Raw genomic sequence first — 27,764 nt, 5'->3', positions numbered from 1 at the left:
CAGCATGGATTACCATTTCAATCAGTGGGTTGTGACCCATTATTATCTTTATTTTAGTGTTCTGATCTGTCCCAGATTTGGCCAGTGGCTTCTGTGTCCTTTTGACATGTCTCCATTATTTCTGAGCATGTTTTGACTTTTGACTCCTCTCTCTCTCTCTGTCTCTCTCTTTTCTCTCTCCCTCTCTTTCTTCAGTGTAACAGTTGAACCTAGGAGCTTGCTCATGCTTGGCAAGCATTCTACCATTGGGCTACATCCTCAGCCCTTTATATACATATTTTTTTATTATGAGACAGGGTCTCACTAAATTGCCAGGGTTGGTCTTCAACTTGTGATTCTCCTGCCTCCCTGTCTTGAGTTAGCTGAGAGTACAAGTGTGCACCACTACATTGGGCTACTTTTTTACTTTCTAAGGCTGTAAAATGTTTTGGCCTCATCTTGTACTCTCCTCAGGGCAGGCTGGGCAGCAGAAACATGGCTGAGGTTATGCCAAGGCCACGCTGAAGTCATGCCACAGAAACTCACCAGTGAGAATGTTCTGCTGGCACCACATGCTCTCCTCAGGAGCTGCAGGCACAGGGAGTGTGGCATGAACTCTTCCTAGGTGTTGCTTGCATTCCTAGATTCAGTCTACCTGAGAGCATTCTGGTTGTTTGGCTTAGGTCAAGTGCCTACTCCTGGCTGTGTGAAGTGGGAGAAAAGATAAATGTTCTCCAGCTGCCATGAAGGGGCTGAAACTCATACAACAATGTTTGAATCCTGTGCACCCTGCTTCATAGTCAGGGAGACACAGAGATAAACAAAGAGAAAAAGTTGGTAAGACTTGGTTACCAAACCAGTGGCATGCAGGTAAATGTTTAACAAAAGCTTCCCAGGAAAAAGAAATCATTTATTTCTGTTGCAAAAATACACCCACCATGGCCTCTTGCAAACATGACATGCCTGAACACAGAATTGAAAAGAAATGTTCAGCAGCACACCAATACATAGCATATACTGATTTATACCACCTTTGCTTTTTTTTTTCTCAAGACCGAGTCTCCCTGTGTAGTTCAGGTTGACCTTGAACCCATGATGTAGCCCGGGCTGGTCTCACAGTAATCCTGCCTCAGGCTCCCAAGTGTTGGGATTACAGGTATGTCCCATAATGCCAGCATACTGTTATTGTTATTATTATTATTATTGACACAGGTTCTCACTAAGTTGCTTAGGCTGAGTTTGAACTCATGATCCTCCCTGCCTACACCTCCCAGAGTGTTGACATTACAGGCATGCTCCACTGTGCCCCACCGAGCTCAGTCTCCTTTCCAAAAATCCACCCACTTAAGCCTCAGACAAGGGATTTTCAAACCCAGAGTGCTCTGTGGCAGAGACACAGAAGGAGAGGCAGAGGATGGCTTAAGGCCTGTGGGGAGGACATGTGGGAGGCTCTGGCACCTGTTCCATCATACCATTCAGATTCAAGTAACCGTCACATATTTCAGGGTAAGCGTGCATTTGAAAAAAAGGGCTCCATTGCTTAAGAACAAACATTTCAAATGAACTGTTTTAGTCTAACAGGTTGGCTCATCTTAGTCAAGAATTCTCAAATCCATTTGCTATTTTACTTACCTCTATTGATATTTATTGAATATAATAATATATATTCAATATATATTAGGCCTGGAAAATGCCATTGATTTTATATAGCCTTTTGATTTGCCTTTCTTTCTAATACAACTCCCTTCACATAAATTTTTGTGTGTGGAGGATGTGCTTTACCTGTTCATCATCCAGGCCCTCAGCTTCAGGTAAAAATAGATGGAACATTCTTTGGAGAACAACCTTGTTTTAGTTACTTTTGTTGTTACTGAGACACAACCGCAGACACCCACAACTCTCAGGAGGAAAGGTTTATTTTGGCCCACAGAATGTAGAGGTTTCAGGTGGCTGGCTCCAAGGGAGGGTGGCAGAACTCGGCGGTATGGAAGAGAAGCAGAGCTCCCAGCATGGCAGCAGAGAGCGGAGAGAGATTAACAGAGGAGGGAGGGCAGCCCTCAAGGTCATGCCTCCAGTAACCCACCTTCTGCAACCAGATTTCACCTCCCAGCATCACATTTAGCTATAAATTCATCAGTAGATTAACTCACTGGTTAGTATCACACCCACATAATCTGATCTCCTCAAAGCCCCACCTATGAGCTCATGAGGCCTTGGGAGGACATCTAAATATAAACCACAACAAACCTTTCCCTCTACTCCTCTCTCTCCCAGCTCACTGGGTTCCATTTGGTCTCCAGGAGTGCACAAGTGCCCCGGGGTGGCAAACAGAACTCCCTCAGCCACAGCAATCGGTTCAGGTTTGGTTAATCCTCTGGCTACAATGATTGTATCAGCATGATTAAATGATCCCAGTGCCTCACAATGAGTCCCAGCCGTGTTCCAGAGCCTCAAGACACAGATGTTTTCTTTTCAGCTGAGTTGAAGCCTAAGAAAATATAAAGACAGAATTAGTGGCAACAGTTTTGTGGGGAGTAAGGCCAACATGGAGGAACGTACATCCACGTGATGGAAAGATCCTTTCAAAACTCAATGCTGGATCAAGCTACAATGAAAGTCTGACCCTTAAAAGCCTGACATTTCAGTTCATAAGCCAGTAAATTTCCTCTTTTGCTGAAATAATTTTAAGTATGCTTTTTTCAAAAGAATACTGAGTAATTCACCAGCATAGCAATTCTGGCTTGGACTGCCTAAGAGCCTAGAACTGGTATGTCTCTGGTTCCACCCCCATCTGCTCTATAGGAGCCTTACTTTCTCTCCATTCCTCCCCAGTAACTTCTGAATCTTCCAGGAAACTCTTCCTGTGAGGTCCTCAAGCTAATATGCCAGATGTTCTTTGGTCCACTGAAGCTTTTGGGGGGAGAGGAGGAAATCCTGTTTCTGCAGAAACAAGGAATGGTAATCCTGTTTCAGTCACCCAGCAAAGCAGCTGAAAGATTGTCACAGTTGAGGTCGGGAAAGCACTTGCCCTCCCTGAGTTCAGGGAGCTGAGACTGCAATGTTCCATCCAGGATCACAAAGCTGCTATCTGTCTCTACCTCTACGTCTCTACGTATGGTGCATTTGCCTTGTACCGGGTATTAGACTAGGCAGTTTACATTCATTCTCAGATGTGATCCTCAGAGCAATTTGAGGAATACGGATAAGTACATCACCTCACTGAACAGATGAAAAATTGAAGCTCAGAAAGTTCAGTCACTGTGCAGGGTAGAGTGGCCCACCTGTGATCCCAGCTACATAGTAAGACTTCTTTTTCCCAAAAAGAAAAACTTTAGTGAGTAGGCCAAGGCTGCAGTTAGTAAGCATCTGGGTTTGGAGATGTTCGTTATGAATTGGGACCCCTATGGATGAGCAGAGAGATGCCTAAGTCCCGAACAGTAGGAAGTTGGTGTGGTCGTTTTGGAGGCGGCCTGAGTAGGACTGGGGTGTCCGGGCCCAGCTAGAGAGGGAGTGTGTAATACACGATCCACGTGACCGAGGGATTTTCCGACCTGGGGACTCTGACGAGTAGGGGTGGTGGGCGGGGCGGGACTCTCTGTGTCCGCCCACATTCAGGTGAGGCGCCCGCGACTGGGCCGGAAGGGAGGATGCACCCACGCAGTGCTCTGGAGGTGTGGGGTGCCTTCGGCTCTGGGGCTGTCTGGCCGTCTGTCTCGGCGCCCGGGTCCTCCCTGGACGGTGGGCCTGGTCTTTGGCGCAGTGGAAGAGGAGGAGGGCGCCGCTCCCTGCCCGGCCAGGTGTCCTCTCCGGGGGCGGGATTTGGGAACCAGGCAGCTGGAGATTCCCGGCTGCGCTGGGAGGTGGGCGGACGTCGAGGAGAGAAGTGCACGGGAGGCAGAGGCTGGGGACCCCAGGGGCGCACGGGGCAGGCAGAGGCGCGGGCCAGCATGTTCTCCCGAAACCACCGGAGCCGGGTCACCGTGGCCAGGGGCTCAGCGCTGGAGATGGAGTTCAAGCGCGGCCGCTTCCGACTTAGCGTGTTCAGCGACCCGCCGGAGGTGAGCGACCGCGTCCCCGCCCTGCCCTCCTCGGCCTCCCCGGGCCGCCTCTGCCTCCCGCGCGGGACCGCGCACGCCACGGTGCGGGAGCAAACAGACGCGAGTTACTGATTAGAAAGTAAGGTGTGGGGCGCCGGCACATCAGCCCCCCACGTTGCCTGGTCTGCTTGGCATGAGTGGCCTCTGCCCCGAAAAACTCCTGGTTGACCTCGATTTGAGGGGCTGCACGTTCGAGTCCCAAAATGTGCCTGGACACAGCCCCTCCTGGGCATCTCCGGGCCAGGGAGTGGTGGACAGCCAGGCGGGCTGTGCCCGTTGCTCCCGGCTGCCAGCCCCGTCCCACGCTCTTCCTCAACATTATGGGCCAAGCTCTGCCAACCCTCTGGACTTCTCTGTGCCGCTGCGCCGAAGCCCTCCCCACGGCTCTGCTGCTTTACGGGCGGCAAGCGTGGGGGAGGGCGGGCCTGTGCGGGGTCTCTTTTAACCCTTTGGAGTTCTTCTCTCCCCACACCCAAACTTTCTGCCTTTTTCCTGGGGCTTAAGAGGAATCTGGCGTCTAAGCTGGAAGTCTCCTCCCGGGCCCACCAGTCTATACTTCTCTTGGGCAGCGAGAGCACCCGAGTCCTACCTGCGGCTGAGCCAGGACAGAGAAGGTGCATAGGCACCGCAGTGACACTCCTGTCCCCAAGGTCAGCTGCACACTTGCCCCAGGAGAGTCCACTTCCAAGCTGTCCTTCTCTCCCGGGGCCGGGAAAGGGTTAAGTGAGGTGGGCCTTCCTCCAGCCCCTCACCCTCCCAGCTGGGATTCTAGGCCTGGCTTCTGCCCTTTTCCTCCAGGCTGACCAGAACAAAGGCCCTTTCACACCCGCGTCCCGTGTCCCGTGTTCCCGGGTCCCAGTGTTCCAGGCCTTCTCTGAGTCAGAAGCTAGTGGACTGGCGGGGGTGGGGGGCATTTTGTCTCTCCACGCCCAGCAACTCAGCCTGAAAATCCCGCGTGGGACTGGCGTGGGGGCGTAAGGGGCGAGGCCCAGGAACAGGAGGAGGGGCCTGTGAACCCTGCCGCCCCGGGATCTGCCAGGCCTTCGGGAGCCGGGGCGGAGCCGCAGGGCCTGGCCGCCGCGGCTGCCGAGTGGAGTGTGACTCCGTGGGCCTGGGGTGGAGGGGGGGCACACTGCAGCTGGTTGGGACTCGGGGCTGGTTTCCTGTCTGGAAGGGAAGGGGGCCCCCAGAGGGTAGTGGGGGCAGCAGCAGACAGGCACACCCCTGCCTCCCTCCCTCCCTCTCCTCCCTTCTGCTGGAAAAGAGAGGTAATTGTGAGCCCAGGGTGAGGCGGGCTGGATGGGGGTCCGAATAGGAAGGGGTGGCCCTGGGGCCTGGGCCGCCTTGCCGACTCACCCCTTTGTCCCACTCCCTGCGCTCATCTCCTTTCAAATCCCCACTTCTTTTGCTCTTCTTAACTTTCTCAAAACTAAGCCAGACCTCCTCCTTGAGAGCGCGAGCTCCAACCTCCGGACCAACCGGCTAGAGGCGTGCCCTCCCTACCCGCTTCCAGCTGTGCCTGCCCCTCACTGCCCCTCTCCTCACACAGATTCTCTGTCCACCCGGCCAGGGCTGTGGGCGGGAGCTGGGGAGGGGGCCGAGTGGGAATGAAAGAGCCTTTTTCTTCCACAGCTGGGAGGACAGCTGCCACCAAAGCAAGACTGGACACTCTGTGCCCATAGTGCCCTGCAGCTGGCCTCCCCTCCCTAACCCCTGCTCATGCCCACCTCACTCTCCTTTCCTCCCCTCCTGGCTCCCACCAGGGCTTTGGAACAGCAGCAGTAGGTGGAGATTTTATCACAGCAGCCAGAGGGTCTAACAGGAGTGAGGAGAGAAAGGGGCTGCCTCTCCCTTCTGCCCAAGAGCTGGCCACTTCTCTCCAGACGGGGGAGCAGTGGGAGGAGTAACTGTGGGACATCGTGGTGCCACCTGCCCCCCAGGGGTTGCCAAGGGAAGGGGCTCTGGGGGGCACAGAGATGCAGGACAGATTGCACATCCTGGAGGACCTGAATATGCTCTACATTCGGCAGATGGCACTCAGCCTGGAGGTAAAGCCCCCACCCCTGGGTTATGAACTCCTTCCACTTGCACCCCAGCCTATAGCTGCCTTCCTTGTCCCTGCTGGGGCTGGAGGGAGGGTGGGGTTGCTCAAAGTGGGGAGAGGGACAGGTGATTCTTTATGGCCTGTGTTGGGGGCAGTATATGGACCTCGGCCAGTTTTGCTCATCAGAACATTATGTTGACAGCAGTGTTTTCACACCCATTTTTGGAAGCTCTGTAGGTGGGTGTGGTTTTCTTCTGGGGATAAGGGCTCCTTCTTAAGTGATGGAGAGAGGTACTCAACGTGAGAGGTTTTCAGGATGAGAAGACAGAGGAGGTGCCAGGCCAGGAGTAAAGATCTCATTGGCCTCAGGATGGTGGGGAGCTGTTTATTCATGAATTTATTCTTTTTTATTTTTTTTGAGATAGAGCCTCACTAAGTTATCCAGGCTCTCCTTGAACTAGTGAATTTCCCATCTCAGCCTCCCAAGTAGTGCGGATCACAGGTGTGCACCAGCATGCCTTGCATTTGTTTATTCTTAAATGCATCTATTGAACATGTGTTATGTGCCAAGTTTCTATCTAGACCACGGGATTTTTAAGTGAACAAGACAGGAAAGGTCCATTCTAGAAGGAAAACAGGTAATATGCATAGGAACACATAAATAGCAGCAAAAATATGGGGAATGTAAACAAAATTAGGCGGGGGAAGGGGCATAAGTGCGGAAGTTGGGAGGATTTGCAGCTGTAAAGATGGGAAGAAGACAATCCAGAGGAGGGTATAGCAAGGGCGAAGGTCCTTTGATGAGGGGGAAATGTTTGTGGGAAAGAAAAAGAGACAGTGGAATACAGCTGGAACACAAGTTGAGCTAATGGGAAAGGAAGATTGTGCAAGGCCTTAAAGATTATGGTAAGGTGTTAGATTGCATTCTGTGTGACACTGTCCGGTTGAAGGATTTTAAGAGAAGAACAATGCATCTAAAGTTTTAAAATGACAGCTGCTGTAGAATAAACTGGGGTCTTGGGGAGACAGGTAAGAAAAGTAGCAAAAGACTACATGGTGGGTGGTTGTGTGTATAGAGTTATGGCAGTTATGGAGTGAACTTGGGGTGTAGATGAGTGTTGTAGAGAAAGGGTGAAGGGGTGTGTTTTAAATGATGGCCAGCTAACAGACTGTCCCCGAGGTGAGTTAGACTAGAATGATTCTCAGCTGTGTGGATAAGCAGCTGGGTGGCTAGCCCTTTACTGAGATAGGGAAGACTGAGGAAGTTGTGTTAGTGACTTTCTGGACCAGGCAAGGGACTGCTGCTAGTAGTCAGGAGCAGGAGTGTGGAGTCTGATCTGGATAGATATCCCTTTATTGCACATTTGCTGCTTGCCTGGGCCCCCTGTCCCAGACCAGAGTGGACATTTTTAGTTAATCATAGCACTGTACCAATAAACCCAGACATCAGCACAGCCTTGGTATAAATTGTGTAGTTGAGGGGCTGGAGATATAGCTCAGCCAGCCATAGTGCCTGCCTAGCAAGCGTGGGGTCCTGAATTCAATTCCTGGTACCAAAAAAATTGTGTATGGTGCCAGCCAGAAAGAGAAGCCCTGGTGTGCTCTCAGCTGCATCAGGAGGGGACACTTTAGTTTGTTTGCCTGGAGAATCACCATTTTCTGTTGGTGCCAAATGAACCCAGAGGGATTCTGACATTACCTAATCACCCTGGTCAGGGTCAGATCAGCACATGACATAAAACCTATTTGCTATTCAGCTCTATTATTAGCTACATATGACCATTTCAATTGTAATTTTAGTTAAATAAATAAAAACACTTTGTTTCTGAGTTGTTGTAGCAACATTTCAAGCAGTAGATGGTTACTGAGTTTCTATCTCTGCAGTAGTGTTTACTGGGCAGAGCTGGTCTAGGTATACAAATGTTTGAATTCTGTATCTTGTGTTTTACCCCCTACCCAACAGTGTAATTTCTCTCTATGGGAATCTTGATCAAGATTCCAGGGGCACAGGAGGGGCTTAGTTTTCACTTTGGTCAACTCTCCTTCAGCCACAGGCTGAATGTGTTGTAATTCTTTCCACACCAAGTTCAGGGGATCCTCAAAAGAGGGCCACTCATGTTTCTAGGAACGGCAAGAAAGCTAGTCCTGGAAAAATACACGCAAATTTTCTTGGGGAGGTGATTTAAACTGCAAGTAAAGTGGAGGAACTAATTTTTAAATATGTGTTAGGCCCAGGAAAAGGTTGGTGTTTTCCACTTAACCCTCAAATAATGCTATTGAAGGAAGTAAAATATTCCCTGTTGATAAACTAAGGCTCCAGAGGTTCAATATTCACAGCTTGCCAAGTCCCTAACCTAGAATTTGAACTTAGCCCTGAAGGAAATTCAGAAGGGAACAGAAGGTGGTGAGAAGCAGAGCCGGAAATTAGAGACAGAAAGAAGTGGGGGAGTGGGAAAGGCGGTCCACCGAGGGCCAAATGTGTGCTGGGACTCTGCATCCTTTTTCAGTGCCTGGGGATCTGACCCATGTTCGCTGACATTCAACCCTGGGCTCCTTCCCCGGAGTCTGTGTGGAGAGGATGGGGAGGGAGCAACCAAGGAGTCGTCCCTGGTGTGGGGACTGGGGTGAAGCACAGGGTCCAGGCAGAGCTGGAAGGGTGGGAGCAGGTTTTCTGAGGCATCCTGGGTTATGGGCCTTGGGGTGGAAGGCAATGGGCAAACAGAGGTTCCAGCTCCCAGTCTTGTTTGTCCATGCTGGATGGAGACCTTTCCAGGGCCACAGTTCTCTTACTTTATACACTACCCCTACCCCCAGGCTTCGGGGAAGAGGTCACCTCAAAGGGCAACCACAGCGCAGAGGGGAGCCCGTTCCAGGGCAGTGCAGGTACCCCAGGGGTGCTGTGCCTCACCTGTGTGATTGAGATACCCAAAGACCGGATCTTAGCCCTGACAGATTCAGGGAGGAACCTCCAGTGCCTTGGAGCTCCTGGGCCGTTCTCGCGGCAGTTGAGATCTGATGTCACCGGCACCCTGAGGCTGCTGGCGGAGGCGGCGGCGGCGCAGCGGCGCCTGCAGTATGACTCCCCGCGGTCCTCGGCCGGCCGGCTGGTGACTAGTGCTGCTCCCTGGATCCCGAGCGCCGCTGCGGGTGCCCACGCAGGCAATGGACAGGGCTAGGGAAGGATCCGTGAGTGCCGGGGACTGGGGCAACGGAAGCTAGCTTGGAGGGGGCTTGAGGATGCCTGCGGGTCTTCTTTTTGGGGTATTTGTGGCAGAAGCTGGATACAGAGTAGGGTAGGGACTGGCAAGCAGCGAAATTTAGCAGAGACACGACCTTGATGCAAACAGGAAGCTAGACTGGGAGGATCTATGTAATCTGAGAGGGCTTCCTGGTGGAGGAGGCTTCTGCTAGAAGGGAAACGGTGCTTGGTGGACTGAATGTGATGAGAGTCTGGTCTAGCACAATACCCCAGAAAAAAAATTGACAATGAAGGATGAATTTGCAGGCAGGCTGGACAAGGATTTTTTTTTTTTTTTTTTGAGACCGTCTTGCTATGTAGCTCAGGCTGTTTCTGGGATTACAGGTCTGCAATGCCTAGCTGGACAAGGGTTTTGCGTGATGGATTTCAAGGTGTTCAAATCTTGTAATTTTGAAGGTTGGAGCAATCAGGGACAGAAACAAAGGCACACGATGTGGAAGAAAAGTGGGGGGAAAGAGAAGATAGGTTTGGGGAGGTCACATTCCCCTCTTCCAACTGGATGCTCTGCTCACCTGATTTCCTGAGCCCATTTGCCTATGAGTTAATCTCCCACCTCCTCTCTGAAGTCTCCTGTGATTGCCTCAGCCAGGACCAAAGGGGATCTGTTTTCTGTGAGTGTGTTTATGCCATGACACGGCACTTACGGAGCAGCCATTAATGCCTGCATCTCTCGTTTCCCAGCTGGATTTCAAATCTAGAGCCATGGACAGCACAGATGCTCCTCCACTCACAGGAGGAGCACCAGTGCCACCAAAGTAGCTTCATTATTAAAATACCCATCCCTGCCATTCATGCATACAGTCCTGTGTGCTAGTGTTGTGCCAAGTCCTTGTCTCACAGTCCTGGGATATGGGCATTTTTATCCCCATTTCTCAGGTGGGAAACTGAGGGTTAGGAAGTTGAGCGAATTACTAAATGCCAGTGCTTTTTAAATGCCAGAACCACTTTTTTTTTTGTCTTTTTGAGACAGGGTCTCACTATGCAGTTCAGGCTGGCCTTGAGCTCAGTTTGTAGCCCATGCTGGTCTCGAACTGGCAGAGATCTTCCTGCCTCAGCCTCCCAAGTGCTGGGATTATAGGCATGAGCCACCATGCCCAGCTTAGAACCACTTCTTTTTAAAAGAACATTCCTGGCAACTCTGCTACCTCTTCTGTGTCTCCTCTCTGTCCTGTATGCACAGCCTGTCGAAGCCTTTATTCCTGGACCATTTGCATTCATTCCCATTCCCTGCCTCTGACCTCACATTCAAGTACAGAGGCCCAAATGGTGGTAGATTCCCTAATTTGGGGTGTGTATGGGGATTTGTGAGGCAAGGGTAGGTAAGCTCTCAGAGAAGGCGCATACATTCACTGATCCTCTAAATCTGTTTTCCAGTCCTAATTTCCCATGGAAGACCCAGGCCACATAACATTTTATGCATAAGTATGCATATATGTATATGCAGATACATACACATATGTATACATTGTGCACAAATGTAATGTGCTTATAATATTGTTCTGCTTTTTTTCTAATGTTACATTTTCTGGAAATTGCCTCATATCTCTTCACATGTGTCTAGCTCACTCTTTAATGCCTATACAGTTTTACATAGTAAAGACATAACTTATTTAACTAATGCCCTATTGAAGGAATTTTCTTTTAATTTTGGCATTTAAAACAATGTTGCATGAGTATTTTGGTAGAAGTGGCTTTCCTTAGCTATATGTTTGACTGTATCTGTAGGATATGCTTCTGGAAATTGGATATTTAGATGAAAAGATATGTAAACTTGTAGTTTTACAAGATTTTTCCAAATTGTGTTCAAGAGGTAGAACAAATTTATACTCCCAACCATCAAATGCATGGGGACCTCTAGATTTTTAAAAACTTTTCTGATTATTCCTGAGCAACTGAGATTGAGGCCCAGTATTTGCTCTTGAGTTGCCTAAAATGTTATTTTTTTGGTCAGTTTTTCCCAGTGTACAGCCTACTTGGGGACTAGGGGTGGGGGGCTGGGGTTGTGCTTCAGCCTATTCCCTGACATTTCCTTTTCACCTTTCCCATGACCTTGGCTAGGACACGGAGTTGCAGAGGAAGCTAGACCATGAGATCCGGATGAGGGAAGGGGCCTGCAAACTGCTGGCAGCCTGCTCCCAGCGAGAACAGGCTCTGGAGGCCACCAAGAGCCTGCTGGTGTGCAACAGCAGAATCCTCAGTTACATGGGCGAGTTACAGCGGCGCAAGGAAGCCCAGGTGCTGGAGAAGACAGGACGGCGGTGAGCAAGGGGGAGGCGAGGCCTTGGTGGGAGCAGAGCCTTTAAGAGTGGTGCATAGACGTGGAGTGTGTGTAGCCTGCTCTGCAGAAAACCTTGTCCAAGACTTGGTGTTTTATCACTGCAATGTGCTGCCCAGAGTAGCTAGGGCTGCACTTGTTAAAGTCAGTGTGCCTGGTGGAAGCTGGCAATCTAGGGGAGGAGTGCAATAGAACTGTTTTGCCAACACCTTGCTGTCATCTGAAAAATCTGGCTGGTTCTAGAAGACGAATGATCTCAAAGCCATTTCACCAGATATCCAATTTCCCACAAATTCCCAATAGTTTGTTGTACTGGGGTTTAATCAGGAGAGACAGGAATTGGAAAAAATATATAATAAATCACTTCAAGGAAAGTCTACTCATTATATAAGTTAGACTGTGCATTCTACTTTTGGGGAAAAGGGTATTGGGAATCAGACTTGGGACCTTGCACTTGCCAGGCAGGTGCTGTGCCACTAAGCTATATCCCCTCTGCTAAACTGTGAATTCTAAAAGGGCTTAGCCTCTGGGAGTGAAACACAATGACATTGGACTACACTGACACTAGACTGCTGACCTGACTAATCTGTCAGATGGCTCAAGTGATATCCTGTGGTCAAGCTAAAAGGGTAGAGGAAATATTTGGCAAATTGATCCTTCTGAGAATTGGCCATTTTTGGTAAATTAGTCATTTGGAGAATTGGCTTTAGCAAAAGGGCCTGTTTGCTTCACCAGTGCTAAATGCGAAGATGGTCCTAGCATGGTGCCCATTCCAGCCATGAAGATGACACAAGGGAAGGTTGTCAGCTCACCCATAAAGCCAAAAGAATGTTCCAAAACTCACTCTGCTGCTGCCCTATGCCGCAAGCGGACAATTTCTCTGTGAACATGGCCATCAACAGACTGCCCTAAGTCACCACGCAGCATGACCTGAGGTACACCAGAGTCCCTGGTAGATAAACAGATTGCCATTAGTTCCATATCGTTTAGCTGAAGAGCCTGCTGAACCAGAAATTATATTAGTGGCAGTTGGGCATGGTGGCACACGCCTGTAATCCCAGCACTGGGGAGGCTGAGGCATGTGAGTTGCTGCAAGTTTAAGGCCAGCCTGCCACCAAGTGAGTTCAAAAAGACCAAAAAATATTATATTAGTGCCATTATATGTAGGTGCAGAAAAACTGGGTATCACTTTAGCTAAGAGACACTTGCTCAGTGAATCCCAGTGATGGGTGGGAAAGAGGATGTGGGGTGCCCTGGAGTGGGGAGTGTGGACCCCTGGGAAGATGGTGCAGGTACCTGCCTAAGAGGGCAAAGCAGTTGGTGGTGGAGGTGTCTGGTGCATGGAACACAGATGTTCTGTACTTGTGTTTCTTTCTTTCATCAAACACTGATCAAATTATCCTCTGACTGACCCAGTGCCCTCTTGCATCAAAGAAGTAACAGGATGGCAGAAAGGAGTGGCCTCCTTGCTGCTGCAAAGAAAAGGCTGCAGACACCTCCAAGTGTGGGGTCTAGGGGAGAAAAGCCCTTGAAGGAGGAGAGTTTGTCTGCAGGCATTCAAGGTCCTGTTTGTCCCTGGTAGGGTCTGGAGAGATGATGCAGAGAGGTGCTTGGAGTGGGAGGAGCCATGAGCTTGAGTGTCCCTAACCCCAGAAAACCATGGGTTCAGTTAACAACTCTCACAGGCCCTGAGCCCCAACACGTCAGCCTGTCTGGGTCTGGGCCCCTGGGATCTGAGGGCTCCTAGAGCCCTTGAGAAGCTAGAGCAATAAGAACAAGTGTGGAGAAGCCAGGCCAGGACCTTGTGATCTACCCACAGGCCTTCTGACAGCGGGCCGCCCCCTGAGCGCTCCCCCTGCCGCGGCCGGGTCTGCATCTCCGGTAAGAAGCACAGCTGCCCCAGCTGCTGGCACCCCTCTCCCAGCCAAGCCTTCTCCTGCCCCGTCTCAACATCTGTTCCTACCCCACTGCTCCTTAGACCTCCGGATCCCACTCATGTGGAAAGACACAGAGTATTTCAAGAACAAAGGTGGTAAGTTCCACACCCCGGGACAAATTCAGGGGTGTGTCCCTGAGATTGGAAGCTCTTGTGGGACACTTTCTTTTTTTTTAATTGGTTTTGCCCTTTGTCCCCAGACCTGCACCGTTGGGCTGTATTTCTATTGCTACAGCTAGGGGAGCAGATTGAGGACACAGAGATGATCCTGGTGGACAGGACCCTCACAGACATCTCCTTTCAGAACAACGTGCTCTTGTGTGTACCTCACCCCAGGGGCTCCCTTCTTTCTCCTGTTTGCGGCAATCTCTGAGGCAGTTCTGTGGGAGAAGGAGGAGAGGAGGAGAGGGAGGGGGAGCTGGGCACCTAAATTTCCTTACGGAGCTGCCCTGTAACTGTACCCCCATTCTGTGCCTCATGATGATCACCGTCATTTTCCTCCCACACCCCTGTAGCACAGAGGCGGGGCCAGACTTTGAACTTCGGCTAGAACTGTATGGGGCCTGTGTAGAAGAAGAAGGGGCTCTGGCCGGCGCCCCCAAGAGGCTTGCCACCAAACTCAGCAGCTCCCTGGGCCGTTCCTCAGGGAAGCGCATCCGTGCATCCATGGACAGTGCAGGGGCCTCAGGGAGCAGTCCCATCCTGCTCCCCACCCCAGCTGTGGGGTAAGACCCTGTGCTTCTCCCTGCCCTTAGCTGCTGTACCTGGCACGCAGTGACCCTTGAACCTTGCTGAGCAAGGTTCAGCAAGGTTCACCCTTGAACCTGCTCAGCAAGCAGGGAGAACCGACTTTGTAAGGATGCCAGGATGTGAAGATGCATGGACGTGAATGTGCTGGCATTCCAGTCTGTACCTAGAGCTGGGCTTGAGCCAGTCCACAAGATCATGGGAAGGCAGGCAGAGTTGGGAATTGGGGTCTTAACTTCTTAGCAGTCACAAACATATCCTATAGATGGGGCTAGAACAGAGCTTCTAGTTGGAACAGCCCTCCCTGGAGATACTTCAGGGAATCACAGGGACTCTGGGGAGCCATAAATCATGGGCAAGGTTCTTAACCTAACCCTCAACATGCCTCCTCATCTATTAACTGAAGAATACCCCAGCCTCACAGGGTGGCCAGGGAGTAGTGTGGTAACATGTATAAAGTGTAGGTCGTGACAATTAGTGGGTCAGCAAACTATTCCTAGCTCCTGGTGGGGAGGCAACCCCATTAGAGAGGGCCGCTTAACATGGGGCAGACCTGCTCAGCCTTAAGGCCCCCTCCTCTCCTCTCTAGGGGTCCTCGTTACCACCTCTTGGCTCATACCACACTCACCCTGGCAGCAGTGCAAGATGGGTTCCGCACACATGACCTCACCCTCACCAGTCATGGTACGTGTGTGTATGTGTGTGTGTGACACTGGTGATGGTAACAGGAGCTGTGGAACTCCCAACTCACTTTCACTTTCTTCTCCCCCAGAGGAGAACCCTGCCTGGCTGCCCCTTTACGGTAGTGTGTGTTGCCGCCTGGCAGCTCAGCCTCTCTGCATGACTCAGCCCACTGCAAGTGGTACCCTCAGGGTGCAGGTGAGGGCCCCTGTGGAGGACAGGGGAGAGGTAGGAGGGAGCTGGACCACCTAGGAATAGGACTACTGGACAATGAAGACCTGGGTGGATGAAGGGGGGAACAGATATGAGGGGGAAGGGGGAGGTTGTCAAGGGAGGCTGGGAGGAAAGGTGCCTGGGGGGGTATGACTCCCCCAGGAAACACTGAGTCATTTCTGCAGCAAGCTGGGCAGCTACAGAATAGGGCACGAGTGTATGGAGTCCTGAAAGGCACAAACCTCTTCTGTTACCGGAGACCGGAGGATGCAGACACCGGGGAAGAGCCTCTGTTAACTATTGCCATCAACAAGGTGATGGGTCCCCTGGTGAGGTCACTAGGTGCCTGGGCTCAGGCGCTGCCTCTTCAGGCCCCAGGAGGGTAGGCATAGACACTAGGGACAGGGTGGAGGTGGCCTTCTGCTCCTAACAGCATCACACACTGCTTCAGGGCCTGGGGTGCTGAGGATCATGTTCTCCTTGCCACAGCATCACTGGGAACTCCCTCTGCCCCTGCAAAGTTGCAGAGGGTTTCAGTGCCAATTTTCTACTTTTCTTCCTCTTGTCCCCATTCCTGATTCCAATCAGTATCTGCCTTATACATCCTGTTTTTCTTTCCCAAGGTCCAATTGCCCTTCTTTGCACCCTAACTCTCTTATTGGCTTTCCTGTGTGCATGTTTGTTTTGGGGTGCTGGGCATCAGATCAAGGGCCTGACGCAAGCCAGGCAAGCACAGTACTGCTGGGCTATAACCCATGCCTTGCTTACACCTTGGAAGCATGGAGGGCCCTGGGCCGCACTGCTCTTGACTCCTTGTGCCTTGCCTGCCTGGTTCAGCCCCTTTTTCCGCTTCGGTCTGCCCCTCCTTCCCTGACTCTGCAGGGACTGTCTCATCCCCAGCCCTTTTCTTGCCATTCCTTCCCACTCTGTTCAGTAGACAGTAAATGAGGGCTCAGCAAGCCCCCACAGCACCTTCTCCTAAAGTGGGGTCACTCAGGCTGCCTGATGTCACTGCTGAGTGCCATGACCAAGGCGGAGGTGGAAGCAGCCCTCTTCCTTCTCCTGCAGGAGACTCGAGTCCGGGCAGGGGAGCTGGACCAAGCCCCAGGACGGCCCTTCACCCTCAGCATCAGTAACCAATATGGGGATGATGAGGTGACGCACACCCTTCAGGCAGAGAGCCGGGAAGCCCTGCAGAGCTGGATGGAGGCTCTGTGGCAGCTCTTCTTTGACATGAGTAAGAGAAGAGGGGCGTGGTCAACCGAAGGTGAGGAGAGGGGCCTGGCCCTCTCTTCTCATCAGTGCCTTCCCGCAGGCCAGTGGAAGCAGTGCTGTGATGAAATCATGAAAATTGAAACTCCTGCTCCCCGGAAACCACCGCAAGCCATGGCCAAGCAGGGGTCCTTGTACCATGAGATGGGTGAGTCACAGAAAATGCACTCAGGGGTGTGATGGGAAGTGGGGTTCTGGGTTTCAAGGGAACCCAGAAACTGGAAACAGAGAGAAAGCACACTTTGTGCCAGGACAGATTCCTGAGATTCAAGGCCCACCCAGTCCTGCTGTAGGCCTTTCTCCTCTCCAGTTCTTTGTAGGACTATGTCTACCAAGTTCAAAACAAAAACCTCAAGAAAACAAATTCATTTCATGGGCTTCTATCCTAATTTCTTCTTTTCTGTTTTCCTTTCTGCATGTGGATTCCTGTCTCTTCCTCTGACCCCTCACTTACCTGGCACCACTTTCATTTTTCTTTTCTTGGTTTCTTCACCTACTTCTGCTCCCCTCTCCCTCCCCACCCGTCCTGTATCCCACAGACTTATCAGAGCCCATGGCCCCAGGGAGCCCTGGTGAGGGGCTGCTTCTGCAGGATAATGCAGTCTCAGCTGAGATCCGGGCTTTGCTTTCCTATTACAGTGACAGGTGACAGTCAGGGCTGGGTAGGCCTGGGGCCTGAGCTCTGACCGGCCCCCTCCCCTCAACCCCTTCCTGGTGCCACAGCTATTGAGCCGATGGATGACATTGCAGCGGTGACAGACATCCTGGCTCAGCGAGAGGGCACAAGGCTGGAGACATCCCCACCTTGGCTAGCAATGTTTACAGATCAGCCTGCCCTGCCTAGCTCCTGCTTGCCTGCCTCAGTGGCCCCAACCCCTGCCTGGACCCACCCCGTGCCCTGGGGGCGACCCCGCACCTTTTCCCTGGATGCTGTCCCCCCAGACCACTCCTCTGGGGCTTCCTGCTCGGTTGCCCCTCTCCCCTCCCAGCGACCCCCAAGTTCTAGAGGCCTCTGCAGTAAAGGCCCTCTCCGTACTTGGCTCCAGTCACCAGTGTGAGGGACAAAGGCACTGGTAACAGGATCTGGCCAGAAAAGGACCCACGTGCAATTGGGCTCTGGATGTGGTGCTATCTGAAGCAAGTTGGCCAACTTAACCTCCTCTTCCTCTCTGGACTCAGAGTAGGCTGGGAGGGGAACAGAAGTTCTTCTTAAGTTGTGGATGCCATGGTACTGAGTGGTTTAGTCCAAAAGCTGGCTGGGACCCCTCCTCGCTTCCTGGGAGAAAACTGGAATAACCCTTCCCTACCTCCCTGCACTAATCAATCAGCTTTGAAGATGGCACTGAAGAGCCCTGGGAGGAGCACACCTCCCCTGTGACTCCTACATCAACCATTAAAGTTATTTAACAGCAGCTTTAACCTGGTTGTCTTTTTTTCTTTTTTTTCCCAGTACTGAGAATTGAACTCAGACCTCATGCATGGTAGATAAGTGCTCTACCCCTGAGCTGCATCCCTACCCCTTTTAAACTTTTATTTTGAGATGGGGTCTCACAGAGTTAGCCAGGCTGGCTTCAAATTTGCAATCATCCCACCTCAGTCTCCTGGATAGCTGAGATTACAGATGTGAGCCACTGTGTCTGGCTCTCATCTGGTTCTGGAGGACAGGTTGCCTCTCTCTATGTGGTCTGAACCTGCTCTGCCCCTCCTACCTGGAATTTATTTCGCCACCATTGTGAAGTATGACTGTGATACTGAGTAATCAGACAAGGACTGGGTGGAGGGGATACTTTATAAATACCACAGGGAGGAGAAGAGTTGCTCTTCACTCACACACTGCTGAATCTCAAGATCTCAGTGAGGTCATACCCCGTCACAGCAAAGGAGCTGCCTGAGGGATCACAGAACCGAGCACCACACACCTGGGTGTCAGACACACATTCACCACAACAGTGTTCCACCTGGGGGAGAAGAGGGCCAGTCAGGGCTTGCCGCCCCACCTTGAGACCCAGTTCCACCCTTCCCATAATGCGTACCTCAATGCAGCCATTCTCTGGGCTTCTGCTCAGCTTCCAGATGTGCACAAAGGTGTCTTCAGCTGCAGAGAGTAGCTATTAAAAAAACATATGAAGGAAAAGTAAGAATCAGAATGCTCCAATGGGAGAGGTATAGGCTGGAATAGCCAGTCCTGGTGTCCTAGGGAGGAGGCTATACCAAGTAGCCTGTGGCATTCCTCTCAACATCCTAGCACCAGGAAACACGATATGCCAAGATGCAAGAGACTGACCTTGCCCACCTCAGGAGCTAGGTCCAGTGCACAGATGGCCCGGGCGTGGGCATTGATCTGGATGTTCAGAGTTCCTGTAGAGGCTTCATATAAATGCACTTGTCCATTCCCATAGCCTGCTGCTATAATCCCCTGCCATAGCTGCACAGAGGAGCATGGGACCCTGCAAGGGTGACATTTACCTTTGATTTTTCTTTAAGGCTACACTCTGCCTTGAAGCTATTTCAAAAAGACCACAGTCCCCTTTTGCCTCACCTACCCAAATCCTAGAATGCGGGTCACTAATGTGAACTCAGGTCCTGACCTCCAGACACACAGTGAGCCGGAATCATCTGCTGTCACTACGTCAGCCACACCATCCTGAGGGGAAAGATGGGATCAGCTCTTCCTTTTCCCCTCTGCTGTGGTTCTGAGCACAGGGTAGGAGATAAAAGAAGGTCATATTTGTATCTCTGCCCACCCGGGTGTTAAGGCAAGATGTTAGGCCCTCACAGGCTGGACCCACCAGTAACCTTCCCCATGGTTCACTCAAGATACATGAATTGCTTTCCTTGCATTTCCTTAAAGTCTGATAACCAACCATGCTCCCCTCCCCATGTATTAAACGGGGGTGTATAATCTCCTTACTGGATGGATGAAGCTGAGGCCACAGTGCCAGAACTTTTTGGAGGTCTTGCAATAACCCGGGCACAATCCATACTGATTCCCAACACTACGTAGCAAAAGTGGATGCTTCTATGTGCTAGGATAAGGGACATTTACTTACCTGTCCTTGAGCAGGCTCAGTGGCAATATCTGTAATTGGTGTCTGGTGTCCTCTCAGCTCCTCACTCAGGACAACATTGGGACCCTTGGCTGGGATGTCAAACACTAGCACTCGGCCTGACCAGGTTCCTGCAGCCAGAACCAGTGCCCCATTAGTGGCTTCCTGCCCTTCTGGGTTTCAGCACTCCCTCCATCCCAGGAACTTTAATAACAAACCCATGCTCCAACAGTCCCACCCCTTCATTCATTACCCTCATCCTAGTCCACCCTGTCTCTCTGCCTCTTCTGTATGTTTTTCTGTATGTCAAAAAGAGACTCCCAATCCTCAAACCCTTCTCTCAAACCCTTCACAATTTCCTCAGGCCTTCAGCATTCTGCCTGAAGTCCACATCTCTATACCCTGAACTCCTTAATGCCCTATCCTTGGCCCCCTCACCTACACAGATGAAGTGGCCACTGGCAGCAATTCCTCGGGCAAACACAGCCTGTACTGAGTATGAAAAAGGAAAATTATCAGATACAACATTTCTCCCAGGCCTAGGAGACATTCCCTACCCATATGTCCATTTGGCCCTTAAGGTACCTGAAGCGGCATCTCCAGAGTCCAGTGCATGCCAATAGACCATGACGGACCCATCAGACTCATACATCTAGAAGACAGTAGCAAGGATGAAGCATGATCCGGCTGAGCTTCATTGAGCTCTGTGCAGAGTACTTTACATATCTATGTTAGCCTTAATCTATTTAATCCTCAAAACCATACTTGTAGGTACACACTATCCCCCACCCTCACCCCCAAGTACTGGGGATTGCACCCAGAGCTTTGTGTTTGCTAAGCAAGTACTCTACCACTGAACTATTTCCCCAGTCGTTTTTATTTTGAGACAGGGTCTTGGCTCAGTTGCCCAGGCTGGCCTGGAATTTGCAATCCACTACCTCAGCCTCCCAAGGAATTGGGATTACAGATGAATGCCACTGTGCCCAGTTATAGGGACTGTTTTTATCCTATTTTTTCAGATGGGGATGCTGAGGCTGTCATACAGGTCATACAGCTATTTTTTCTTTTCTTAAGGTCATACAGCTATTAAAGGAGCAGATGTTGGAGGTGACATTTGGGGACCGGAGAAGATGGAAGGAAGATGAAAAATGGAGAGTGGGCTCTGCATGTGAAAAGGCTGGAAGTATTTATAGCCAAGTGGGAAAAAGGGTCTGTGGACATTGGAAAGATTAGTGGGGGAGTTCAGCAGGGTCTTCTTACCTGTATCCCTTGGTGTGAAGTGAGAACCAGCAGTACTCGGAAGGGGAGGACACACCAGTGGACCTGGAAGGAGGTGAATCAGAGCAGGGAGAAAAATCAGAATGGAGACATGAGGCGTCAGAAGAGTGGAAATTCAGAGGGTTAAGAGAGCTAGCTATTCCTTGAGATTTGAAAGGGCAGGGAGAGGGCTAAGTTCAGCAACACTGCTTGCAACTCCACAGCTTACCTGAGTGATAAGTGGGGGGCTCACTCCGGCGCGCTCACTAACATGGAGCTGGCGCTGGGCCAAGGGCGCACCGTCAGGAGCAGCACTAAGAACCTGAGCGGTTGGTCCATGAACTACCCCAAAAAGCGTGAGGTTGCGGGTAGGCATCTGTAGCACACTAAGATTGTTGCACAGGGCAGCGGCAGAGCCTTGAAGAGGGATGGAGCGCTCCCGGCGGAACATCCTGTGGGAGACACCTGAATCACCGCGCGCGGGAAAAAGATCACAGTGGAGATTGGGGAGGGCAGACAACCTCGAGGCACTAAGGAAGACCTCTGAGACTAGGTGATGAGATGGGGTGCCAAGAGAACAGTGATGGGGAGGATCGCTGGGTGGAGAAAGGGGCTGGTGATGCACAGTAGGGAAGTCCCAAGGCTGAGTCACGGGGCTGAGGAAATCCCAGAGGAGGAATGGTGATGGCACAGGACCGGACGGCTCCAACTGGTCAAGTCCAAAAGACAGAATTTGGCTCCCAGGGATTTTCCCCTTCAGTTTCGCTCCCTGAAGTCCGTGCCTGGGTCTAAGTTCGCACCAAGGGCCCCAGATCCCCTTACCTGACTCCAGGATCCTTCTCTCCCTCGGAATCCGCCGCCACCATAGAGACGACGCACACACGCACGCTGCTGGGTGGGGTGAGCGGCCAGATTGCGCGTGCGCCGCGTGTCCGGTTGCCGGGGTAACTGGGTGTGGGGCGGTGCCAGCGAGCTTCGCGGTTGCCGAGGCGACCGTTGAGCCGAAGCAGTCGCTACCTAGCTGAGCGCCCAAGAGACAACTGACGCCGTCGCGTCCGAGCTACCGCAGCAGCAATGGCACAGGAAAACACGGTGAGCTTGAGCCCTATTAGGAATACGCCAGAGCTGAGGTCGGCCAGTAAGGATGGTGTTGGGAACAGCGGGCCAGTTCCACGGCGCCCGGTGTTCAGGATGGGTCAAACCACGTCGATGCTCGGGCAGGAAACGTACACCTGTACGGTGCCCACTCCCACGCTTTGTCACACCCTGGCCATGAGGGAAAGAGTCAGTTGATGTAGAGTTCGAGAGCTACAAGTAAATTTGGAAACAGCTAATACATGTAATAAATCTCTTACAAGTGCATAAACCAAAATTGATTGGGTATTTAGGGAGTGGTGTTGATCATAAATCAACTTTTTGCAGAATTTGTCTCGAGGGAAAAAAAATGAATTAAACAACTCCAAAGGTACACCTGAAAGTCCATTTGTCTGAAAACAAAGGTATTTTAAAGTAAAATATATTTGGAGGTCCTTTGTACAAAAAGATATGGTCAGGCCACGTCTAGGTATGATTACCATGGCGGGCAGGTGTCACATGAGAACCTAGGAGGAGAGATCTAAGAAACCAAACCAGGCCAGGGCTGTGGGCCCCACCCTGGGCTTGCCACAGGGCTGTTCTACCTGATGAAAAGGGTAAAAATCAGGCATAAGGGATTTTGAGTTCCATGTGAGGGCTAGGAAATACCAGATTTGAGGAGAAAATAAATTTTAGGGAACGTCAGGTATGAGGCACTATGACGGGGGGGGGGCAGAAGATAAAGGTTTGAGAATATCCTGTTTGGATGTAAATTTTGGAAGGGACCAGGTACAGGGACACTGTTGTTGGTAAGTGAGTAAGCTTCCACAAACTGTTAGTAAATTACCATGTCCCCAACTTGAGATTGGGGGCTAGATTATATATATCTAGATCTAGATCTAGGTCTTTTTGAGACAGGGTCTCACTATGCAGTTCACGCTGGCCTTGGGCTTACTTTGTAGCCCAGGCTGGTCTTAAACTTGCAAGGATCCTCCTGCCTCAGCCTCCCTAGTGCTGGGATTACAGGAGTGTGCCACCATGCCCAGCTTTTATGTTTTATAATGACAATAATTATTTTGGTTTTGTTGAGATAGGATCTCATTACTGTGCATAGTTTAGGCTGACCTTGAATTCACTATGTAGCATATGCTGGCCTTGACTCGAAGCAATCCTGCCTCAGTCTCCCAAATGCTGGGATTACTGGTGTGTATCACCACCCCTGGCTTTTCTTGATTTTAAAAAGGATGCAAAATCCATGTTATGAATTTATAAAATAGAGAATAGGAAAGAAATATAACTTCTGAAATCATTTGGTGTTTTCTATTATCTAATGTATATAATTCTGTATAATTGATATTACAATTAATATGCAATGTTGTATCTTATTTTTTTGACTTAACATTCAGTCATGAATATTTTCATGTGCTACTAAAAATTCTTTCTAAAGATTACTTCAATCAGAACATAATATTCAGCATCATTAGCCATCTACTTAGACAAAGGTTCAATATTCTGCTATAATAAATAATGTTATGACAAGAATATTGGAGTGTATATATATGTTTTCAATTTATATTTTATTAGTGCATGTTTGCAGTACATAGTGATTAAGTCATTCAGGGTGGGGAGTTGGTATACATATATAATCTTAATTCTTTTTCATCCATTTCCTCACACTTCCCTCTATACTCCCTTCATCTCTTGGATCCCTTTCCACTTGCAAAACGAATAAGTATCAATTTTTTCCCATTCAGAGGTTATCTCTCTGCTTTATTATTTCCTTTAATTTGATATGATCCCATTTGTTGACTCGGTGCAATTTCTTGTGCCACTGGGGTTCTGTTCAGAAAGCCCTTGCCTCTGCCTATGTCTTCCAGAGTTGTACCTATTTTATCTTCCAGAAAGTGTTTTTGTTTTAACATGTACATCTTTGATCCATTTCAATTTTAGTGTGGTACATGGCAATAGAATATATCTTTTTCTTTTTAACATCTTATACGCCTTTTGGGTGTATTTATAGGATGGGAATTGCAAGGTTGAAGGTATAAAAGCATTTTTTCTCTTTTTCTTTTGGATATATTGTCCAGATGAACCTCAGACTCCTACAGTTTGTGCCTGTAGTCCTCATGCCTCAGCCTTCCTACTAGTTTTTTTTTTTTAATTTTTTTTGTCTTTTTCCTTTTTATCGGTACCAGGGATCGAACTCACGACTGCCTGCTTGCAAGGCAGGCGCTTATGCCGCTGAGCTAAATCCCCAGCCCCCTTCCTACTAGTTTTGATTGCAGGGCACCACATATCCAGCTTTATAAACATTTTTAATACTCTTGATACATACTGCTGCATGCCTTTCCAAAAATATTGTTCCAATGAACTCCAATTGCTGTCAGCATGGTGTCACATCATGTACCTTACCAAAACATTGCTAACATTGAGTGTTCTTATTTTGAAAATTATTTCTACTTTGATGACCTAAAAATTAGAATCTAAATTGTTTGCTTATTTTGATATTTTTTAAGAGGTTGGACATCTTTTCAAATATTTATTAGTCACACCTTTTCTTTTGTGAAATACTATATTCTTTGCTTATTCTTGGGGTCTTACATTGTTTTATTTTATGAAGTTTATTATTGTTTTTCTACTTTGAAATAGGGTCTCACCATGTAGACCAGGTTCACTTTGAACTCAGTATGTTTTTTGGGGACGGACCAGAAATTGAACTCCGGACCTCATGCTTGTCAGGCAGGCATTTTGCCACTGAGCTTAATCTCCAGTCCCTCAATATGTAGCTCTGACTGAGCCTCTAACTTTTAACTGATTCTCCTGTTTTGGCCTCCTACTGAATTATAGGATTATCACCATGCCCAACTCTTTTGAATTTTTAATATATTTGAAGATATTCATCATTTTTATGTTTGTTGAAAATGTTTTTTTTTTTTAAGCAGGATAAAATCAGACTGCAGACTTAGATAAACGTATATGAATTCTGAGTATACTACCTAATTGTATGATCCTGGGCAAATTCCATAAAATGGGGGTTAAAAATGCATACGTTAAAAAAATACATAGGTAAGCTGGTCATGATGGCGCACACCTACTTGTAATTCCAACACTTGGGAGACTGAGACAAGAGGATCTCCATGAGTTCCAGGTCAGCCTGGGCTACAAAGCAAGTTCAAGGCCAGTCTGCACTAATAGTGAGACCTTGACTCAAAAAAATTTTTTTAAAGTAGGTAAAAAATCTTGGAGACTAAATAGTTTCAGTATTGACTGATTATTCTTTTTTTTTTTTTTTTTTTTTTTTTTTTGTCTTTTTCCTTTTTATCAGTACCAGGGATCGAACTCATGACTGGCTGCTTGCAAGGCAGGCGCTTATGCCATTGAGCTAAATCCCCAGCCCCAACTGATTATTCTTAATCAGTACTAATTCATTATTATTGATTCATTGTTCTGGAGTTCTTTGAACTCAAGAACTTTGGACAGTTTGCGCTGCTGTAAATAGCAAGGGGTCACTGAGTTAGAATTTTATAAGCTGGGTTTAATCAGGCAAGTGAAGGTTAAGTTCTGTCAAGCTTCAGTATTTTTGTAGAGTGCACTCAATGGGCTGTACAAAGACTGAATTACTTATATCAAATACTTAAAAAGCATATATAATCTTTTTGAGGCAGAGTCTTGCCACTTAGTCCAGGCTGGCCTTGAACTCACTATGTAGCTCAGTCTGGCCTCAAGCGCAGCGATCCTCTTGTCTCAGCCTCAGCCTCCTGAGTGCTGGGATTACAGACCTGTGCCACCACACCCGGCCCTTGGGGTCCGCTGCCTGCCCTGAGAGCCTGTTTCATTCCCACAGCGGCAGGAGAGGCAGACGCGAGACCGCGGCGCCGCCCGTTCCAAGGTGGAAAAAGCGCGGCCGCCCACCGTTCCGGTGCCGCAGGTGGACATCGTCCCCGGGCGGCTCAGCGAGGCGGAGTGGATCGCCCTCCTGGTCCTGGAGGAGGGCGAGGACGTGGTGGGCGACATCGTGGCCGACCTCTTGGATCGGGTCATGAAGGCGGCCTTCCAAGTCTACCTGAGCCAGCAGGTGGGGCCGGGCCTGGGTTTCCGGGACCTCGCGCGCCCTCCGGCGCCCCCGCCAGGCTGAGCCCCTCGCTCGCTCCCGCAGTGCATCCCGTTCACTGTCAGCCAGGCCCGGGAGGCCATGCTGCAGATCGTCGAGTGGCGCTTCTTGGCCCGGGACGAGGGAGAATTTGCAGTGGCTGAGGACCCCACGTGGGGCGAGGACGAGGAGCCGCTGGCGTGCGTGACCGACACCTGGGCTCAGGGCTCGGTGCCCGTGCTGCAAGCGCCCGCCTACGAGTGCCTGGAGGACCTCGAAGACGAAGAGGAAGACGAGAACGAAGTAAGCCCAGCCTCCAGCCTCCGGGCGCCCAGATCTCGGGCTCCTCCCCCTGACTTCTTTCCCAACCCCCTCTCTCATTGCCCTGTGCGTTTCCCCCAGGATTTTGGGAGCCCGGACCGGATGCTTTTAGGAAGATCGTGGTTGGCTAGAGGCTCCCAGGAGTGGTCATCAGAACTGTTTCAGAAGACAGGAGCCGGGGGAACTTTGCAGGAACCTGACGGTCAGACGAGAAGTCACCTCTTGGCCAGGTCCCCGAACGGAAGTTTGCAATCTTTGAGTCCCCACCCTCCCCTGGAGCTGTCCCAGGTAGCTAGCTCGCAGGCTTCTGCCGAGAGGGGACAGCCCCTGGACTCCTGCTTAACGCCTGAGGACCTCTACTCTCGCGCTCCGCGGCTAGACGCAGCTGGGGACCAACTGCCACGCAAGACGACAGAGGGGATGCCGCGCGTGGCCTCGGTCGCGTCCTGCCCCTCTGGGGGCGACCTCACCACGCTCAGCCTCTCCACTTCCATGCAGTCTCCCCAGCCAGGGTTTTTGGATGCGCCTCACTACCGGGCAGGCTTCAAGGCTGTGAAGACACGTCTGGACCCCACACGGCTTCCTCGCCACTTGGTGCGCCCCTTGGCTGAGATCGTGGTCGCCGACCCTGAACCTCAACCCTTGGAAACCTACCGCGGGCACCGAGGGCGCAGGAAGACACTGGCCAGAGCCAGGCCACAAGGTCCCGGGCCTGGGGACCGTGTCTCCTCAGCACCTTTCTTCCCTTTCCAGCCTAGTATTCCTTTCTGTGCCTTGAGTCTAGACCCCACTTTAAACTTAGACCCACTCTTGCCATTCTCCAGATCAAAGGTGCCATTCTCCAGCTGTAGAGCCCGCTTCCTCCCCAAGCACCCAGTGCTTGGTGACATTCCCCGAAGCCCCAGTCCTAAACCATGGCCCAGTGCCAAGTGGCCCAGTGGCTATGAGCAGGAGGCTGAGCTGCTGGGGGAGCTGTGGGCTGGCCGGACCCGGGTGCCTCCGCTGGGGCTGGAGTCCACTGACAAGCAAGACCAGCATTCTGGATGGCCCCAGATAGCACCCCAGATCCTCGAGGCCTCATCCCAGTTGCTGTGGAAGCCCTTGGTACGGCCAGAAGCTGTGAGACTGGTTCCTGGTGTGAGGATGTGGAATCGGAGCACCCAAGTACATCTCAGCTCTGCAGTGCCTGAGAAGGAGGCCAACGGAGGCACCTCTTCTTCAGCTGACCAGCACGCCATCCAGACAGGTGTGCCCAAGGCCCAGGTGACTGGGGCAGAACTAGGAAAAGCTGCCCCCAACATATGGCTGCTCCCTTCCAAGCCCATGCCCCATTCTGGTTCCTGAGCTTCTGCCTGTGTGAACTTGACCTCCCCACTGCCTAGGGGAAATAAACACCAAGGTCTCTCAGGTGTCGAGTGAAGTTTCTTTTCAGTTTTTTCCAAGGGTGTCCATTCTCTCACTGAATCCCAGGA

At 50.6% G+C, this 27,764-nt stretch overlaps 3 protein-coding genes and 1 long non-coding RNA gene across 14 annotated transcripts; 2 read left to right on the top strand and 2 right to left on the bottom strand.

Moving 5' to 3' along the window:
• Nucleotides 1-1,877: 1,877 nt before the first annotated feature.
• LOC106027520 (uncharacterized) lies at nt 1,878-5,567 on the bottom strand. 3 transcript variants are annotated; one of them, XR_002790999.2, is made up of 3 exons: nt 5,433-5,567; nt 2,791-2,919; nt 1,878-2,467 (listed from the first exon to the last, which is right to left on the bottom strand). It is a non-coding gene; the product is annotated as an uncharacterized LOC106027520 (long non-coding RNA). The 3 variants fall into 3 exon arrangements; XR_001201108.3 differs by lacking the exon at nt 5,433-5,567 and adding an exon at nt 4,666-4,850; XR_010040677.1 differs by lacking the exons at nt 2,791-2,919; nt 5,433-5,567 and adding an exon at nt 4,666-4,850.
• Rtkn (rhotekin) lies at nt 3,627-22,179 on the top strand. Of its 7 annotated transcripts, none has more exons than XM_063229616.1 (12): nt 3,627-4,037; nt 11,438-11,637; nt 13,474-13,535; nt 13,633-13,686; nt 13,791-13,908; nt 14,106-14,315; nt 14,927-15,021; nt 15,110-15,216; nt 15,417-15,545; nt 16,300-16,468; nt 16,547-16,651; nt 20,625-22,179. In XM_063229616.1, the coding sequence occupies exons 1-12, from the start codon at nt 3,627-3,629 to the stop codon at nt 20,693-20,695; spliced, it is 1,731 nt and encodes a 576-aa protein (XP_063085686.1). In that variant the 3' UTR covers nt 20,696-22,179. The 7 variants fall into 7 exon arrangements, with proteins under 7 accessions (XP_063085686.1, XP_003469028.3, XP_013006997.2 ...); XM_003468980.5 differs by lacking the exon at nt 20,625-22,179 and adding an exon at nt 17,227-17,915; XM_013151543.3 differs by lacking the exon at nt 20,625-22,179 and adding an exon at nt 17,043-17,390.
• Nucleotides 18,275-21,763, bottom strand: Wdr54 (WD repeat domain 54). 2 transcript variants are annotated; one of them, XM_003468981.5, is made up of 10 exons: nt 21,630-21,763; nt 21,037-21,259; nt 20,811-20,873; nt 20,136-20,202; nt 19,989-20,042; nt 19,554-19,681; nt 19,047-19,147; nt 18,788-18,950; nt 18,537-18,611; nt 18,275-18,461 (listed from the first exon to the last, which is right to left on the bottom strand). In XM_003468981.5, exons 1-10 carry the CDS (start codon nt 21,671-21,673, stop codon nt 18,330-18,332), a joined length of 1,050 nt encoding a protein of 349 aa, XP_003469029.2. In that variant the 5' UTR covers nt 21,674-21,763; the 3' UTR covers nt 18,275-18,329. The 2 variants fall into 2 exon arrangements, with proteins under 2 accessions (XP_003469029.2, XP_013007010.1); XM_013151556.3 differs by having other exon boundaries at nt 18,797-18,950.
• CUNH2orf81 (chromosome unknown C2orf81 homolog) lies at nt 21,757-27,699 on the top strand. 2 transcript variants are annotated; one of them, XM_013151555.2, is made up of 4 exons: nt 21,757-21,899; nt 25,726-25,956; nt 26,038-26,274; nt 26,374-27,699. In XM_013151555.2, the coding sequence occupies exons 1-4, from the start codon at nt 21,882-21,884 to the stop codon at nt 27,634-27,636; spliced, it is 1,749 nt and encodes a 582-aa protein (XP_013007009.2). In that variant the 5' UTR covers nt 21,757-21,881; the 3' UTR covers nt 27,637-27,699. The 2 variants fall into 2 exon arrangements, with proteins under 2 accessions (XP_013007009.2, XP_023420542.2); XM_023564774.2 differs by having other exon boundaries at nt 26,038-27,699.
• The last annotated feature ends 65 nt before the right edge of the window (nt 27,700-27,764 follow it).

Source organism: Cavia porcellus, unplaced genomic scaffold, assembly GCF_034190915.1.
Source record: "Cavia porcellus strain 051 isolate PalLab524CR breed Dunkin Hartley unplaced genomic scaffold, mCavPor4.1 scaffold_18, whole genome shotgun sequence".
NCBI lineage: Eukaryota > Metazoa > Chordata > Mammalia > Rodentia > Caviidae > Cavia > Cavia porcellus.
The sequence above is the reverse complement of the archived record's forward strand: the minus strand, read 5'-3'. Positions and strand labels throughout refer to the sequence as shown.

Bases quoted from the DNA above. Each gene is read 5' to 3' on its own strand.
- Rtkn (XM_003468980.5), top strand. From the start codon at position 3,627: ATGCACCCACGCAGTGCTCTGGAGGTGTGGGGTGCCTTCGGCTCTGGG. The intron at 14,316-14,926 runs GTAAGACCCTGT...TCTCCTCTCTAG, and splicing joins CTCCCCACCCCAGCTGTGGG to GGGTCCTCGTTACCACCTCT. The intron at 15,022-15,109 runs GTACGTGTGTGT...CTTCTCCCCCAG, and splicing joins CCTCACCCTCACCAGTCATG to AGGAGAACCCTGCCTGGCTG.
- Wdr54 (XM_003468981.5), bottom strand. From the start codon at position 21,673: ATGGTGGCGGCGGATTCCGAGGGAGAGAAGGATCCTGGAGTCAG. The intron at 20,203-20,810 runs GTAAGAAGACCC...ACTGTCTTCTAG, and splicing joins CTTCACACCAAGGGATACAG to ATGTATGAGTCTGATGGGTC. The intron at 19,148-19,553 runs GTAAGTAAATGT...CTTTCCCCTCAG, and splicing joins CTGAGCCTGCTCAAGGACAG to GATGGTGTGGCTGACGTAGT.
- CUNH2orf81 (XM_023564774.2), top strand. The intron at 25,957-26,037 runs GTGGGGCCGGGC...TCGCTCCCGCAG, and splicing joins AAGTCTACCTGAGCCAGCAG to TGCATCCCGTTCACTGTCAG.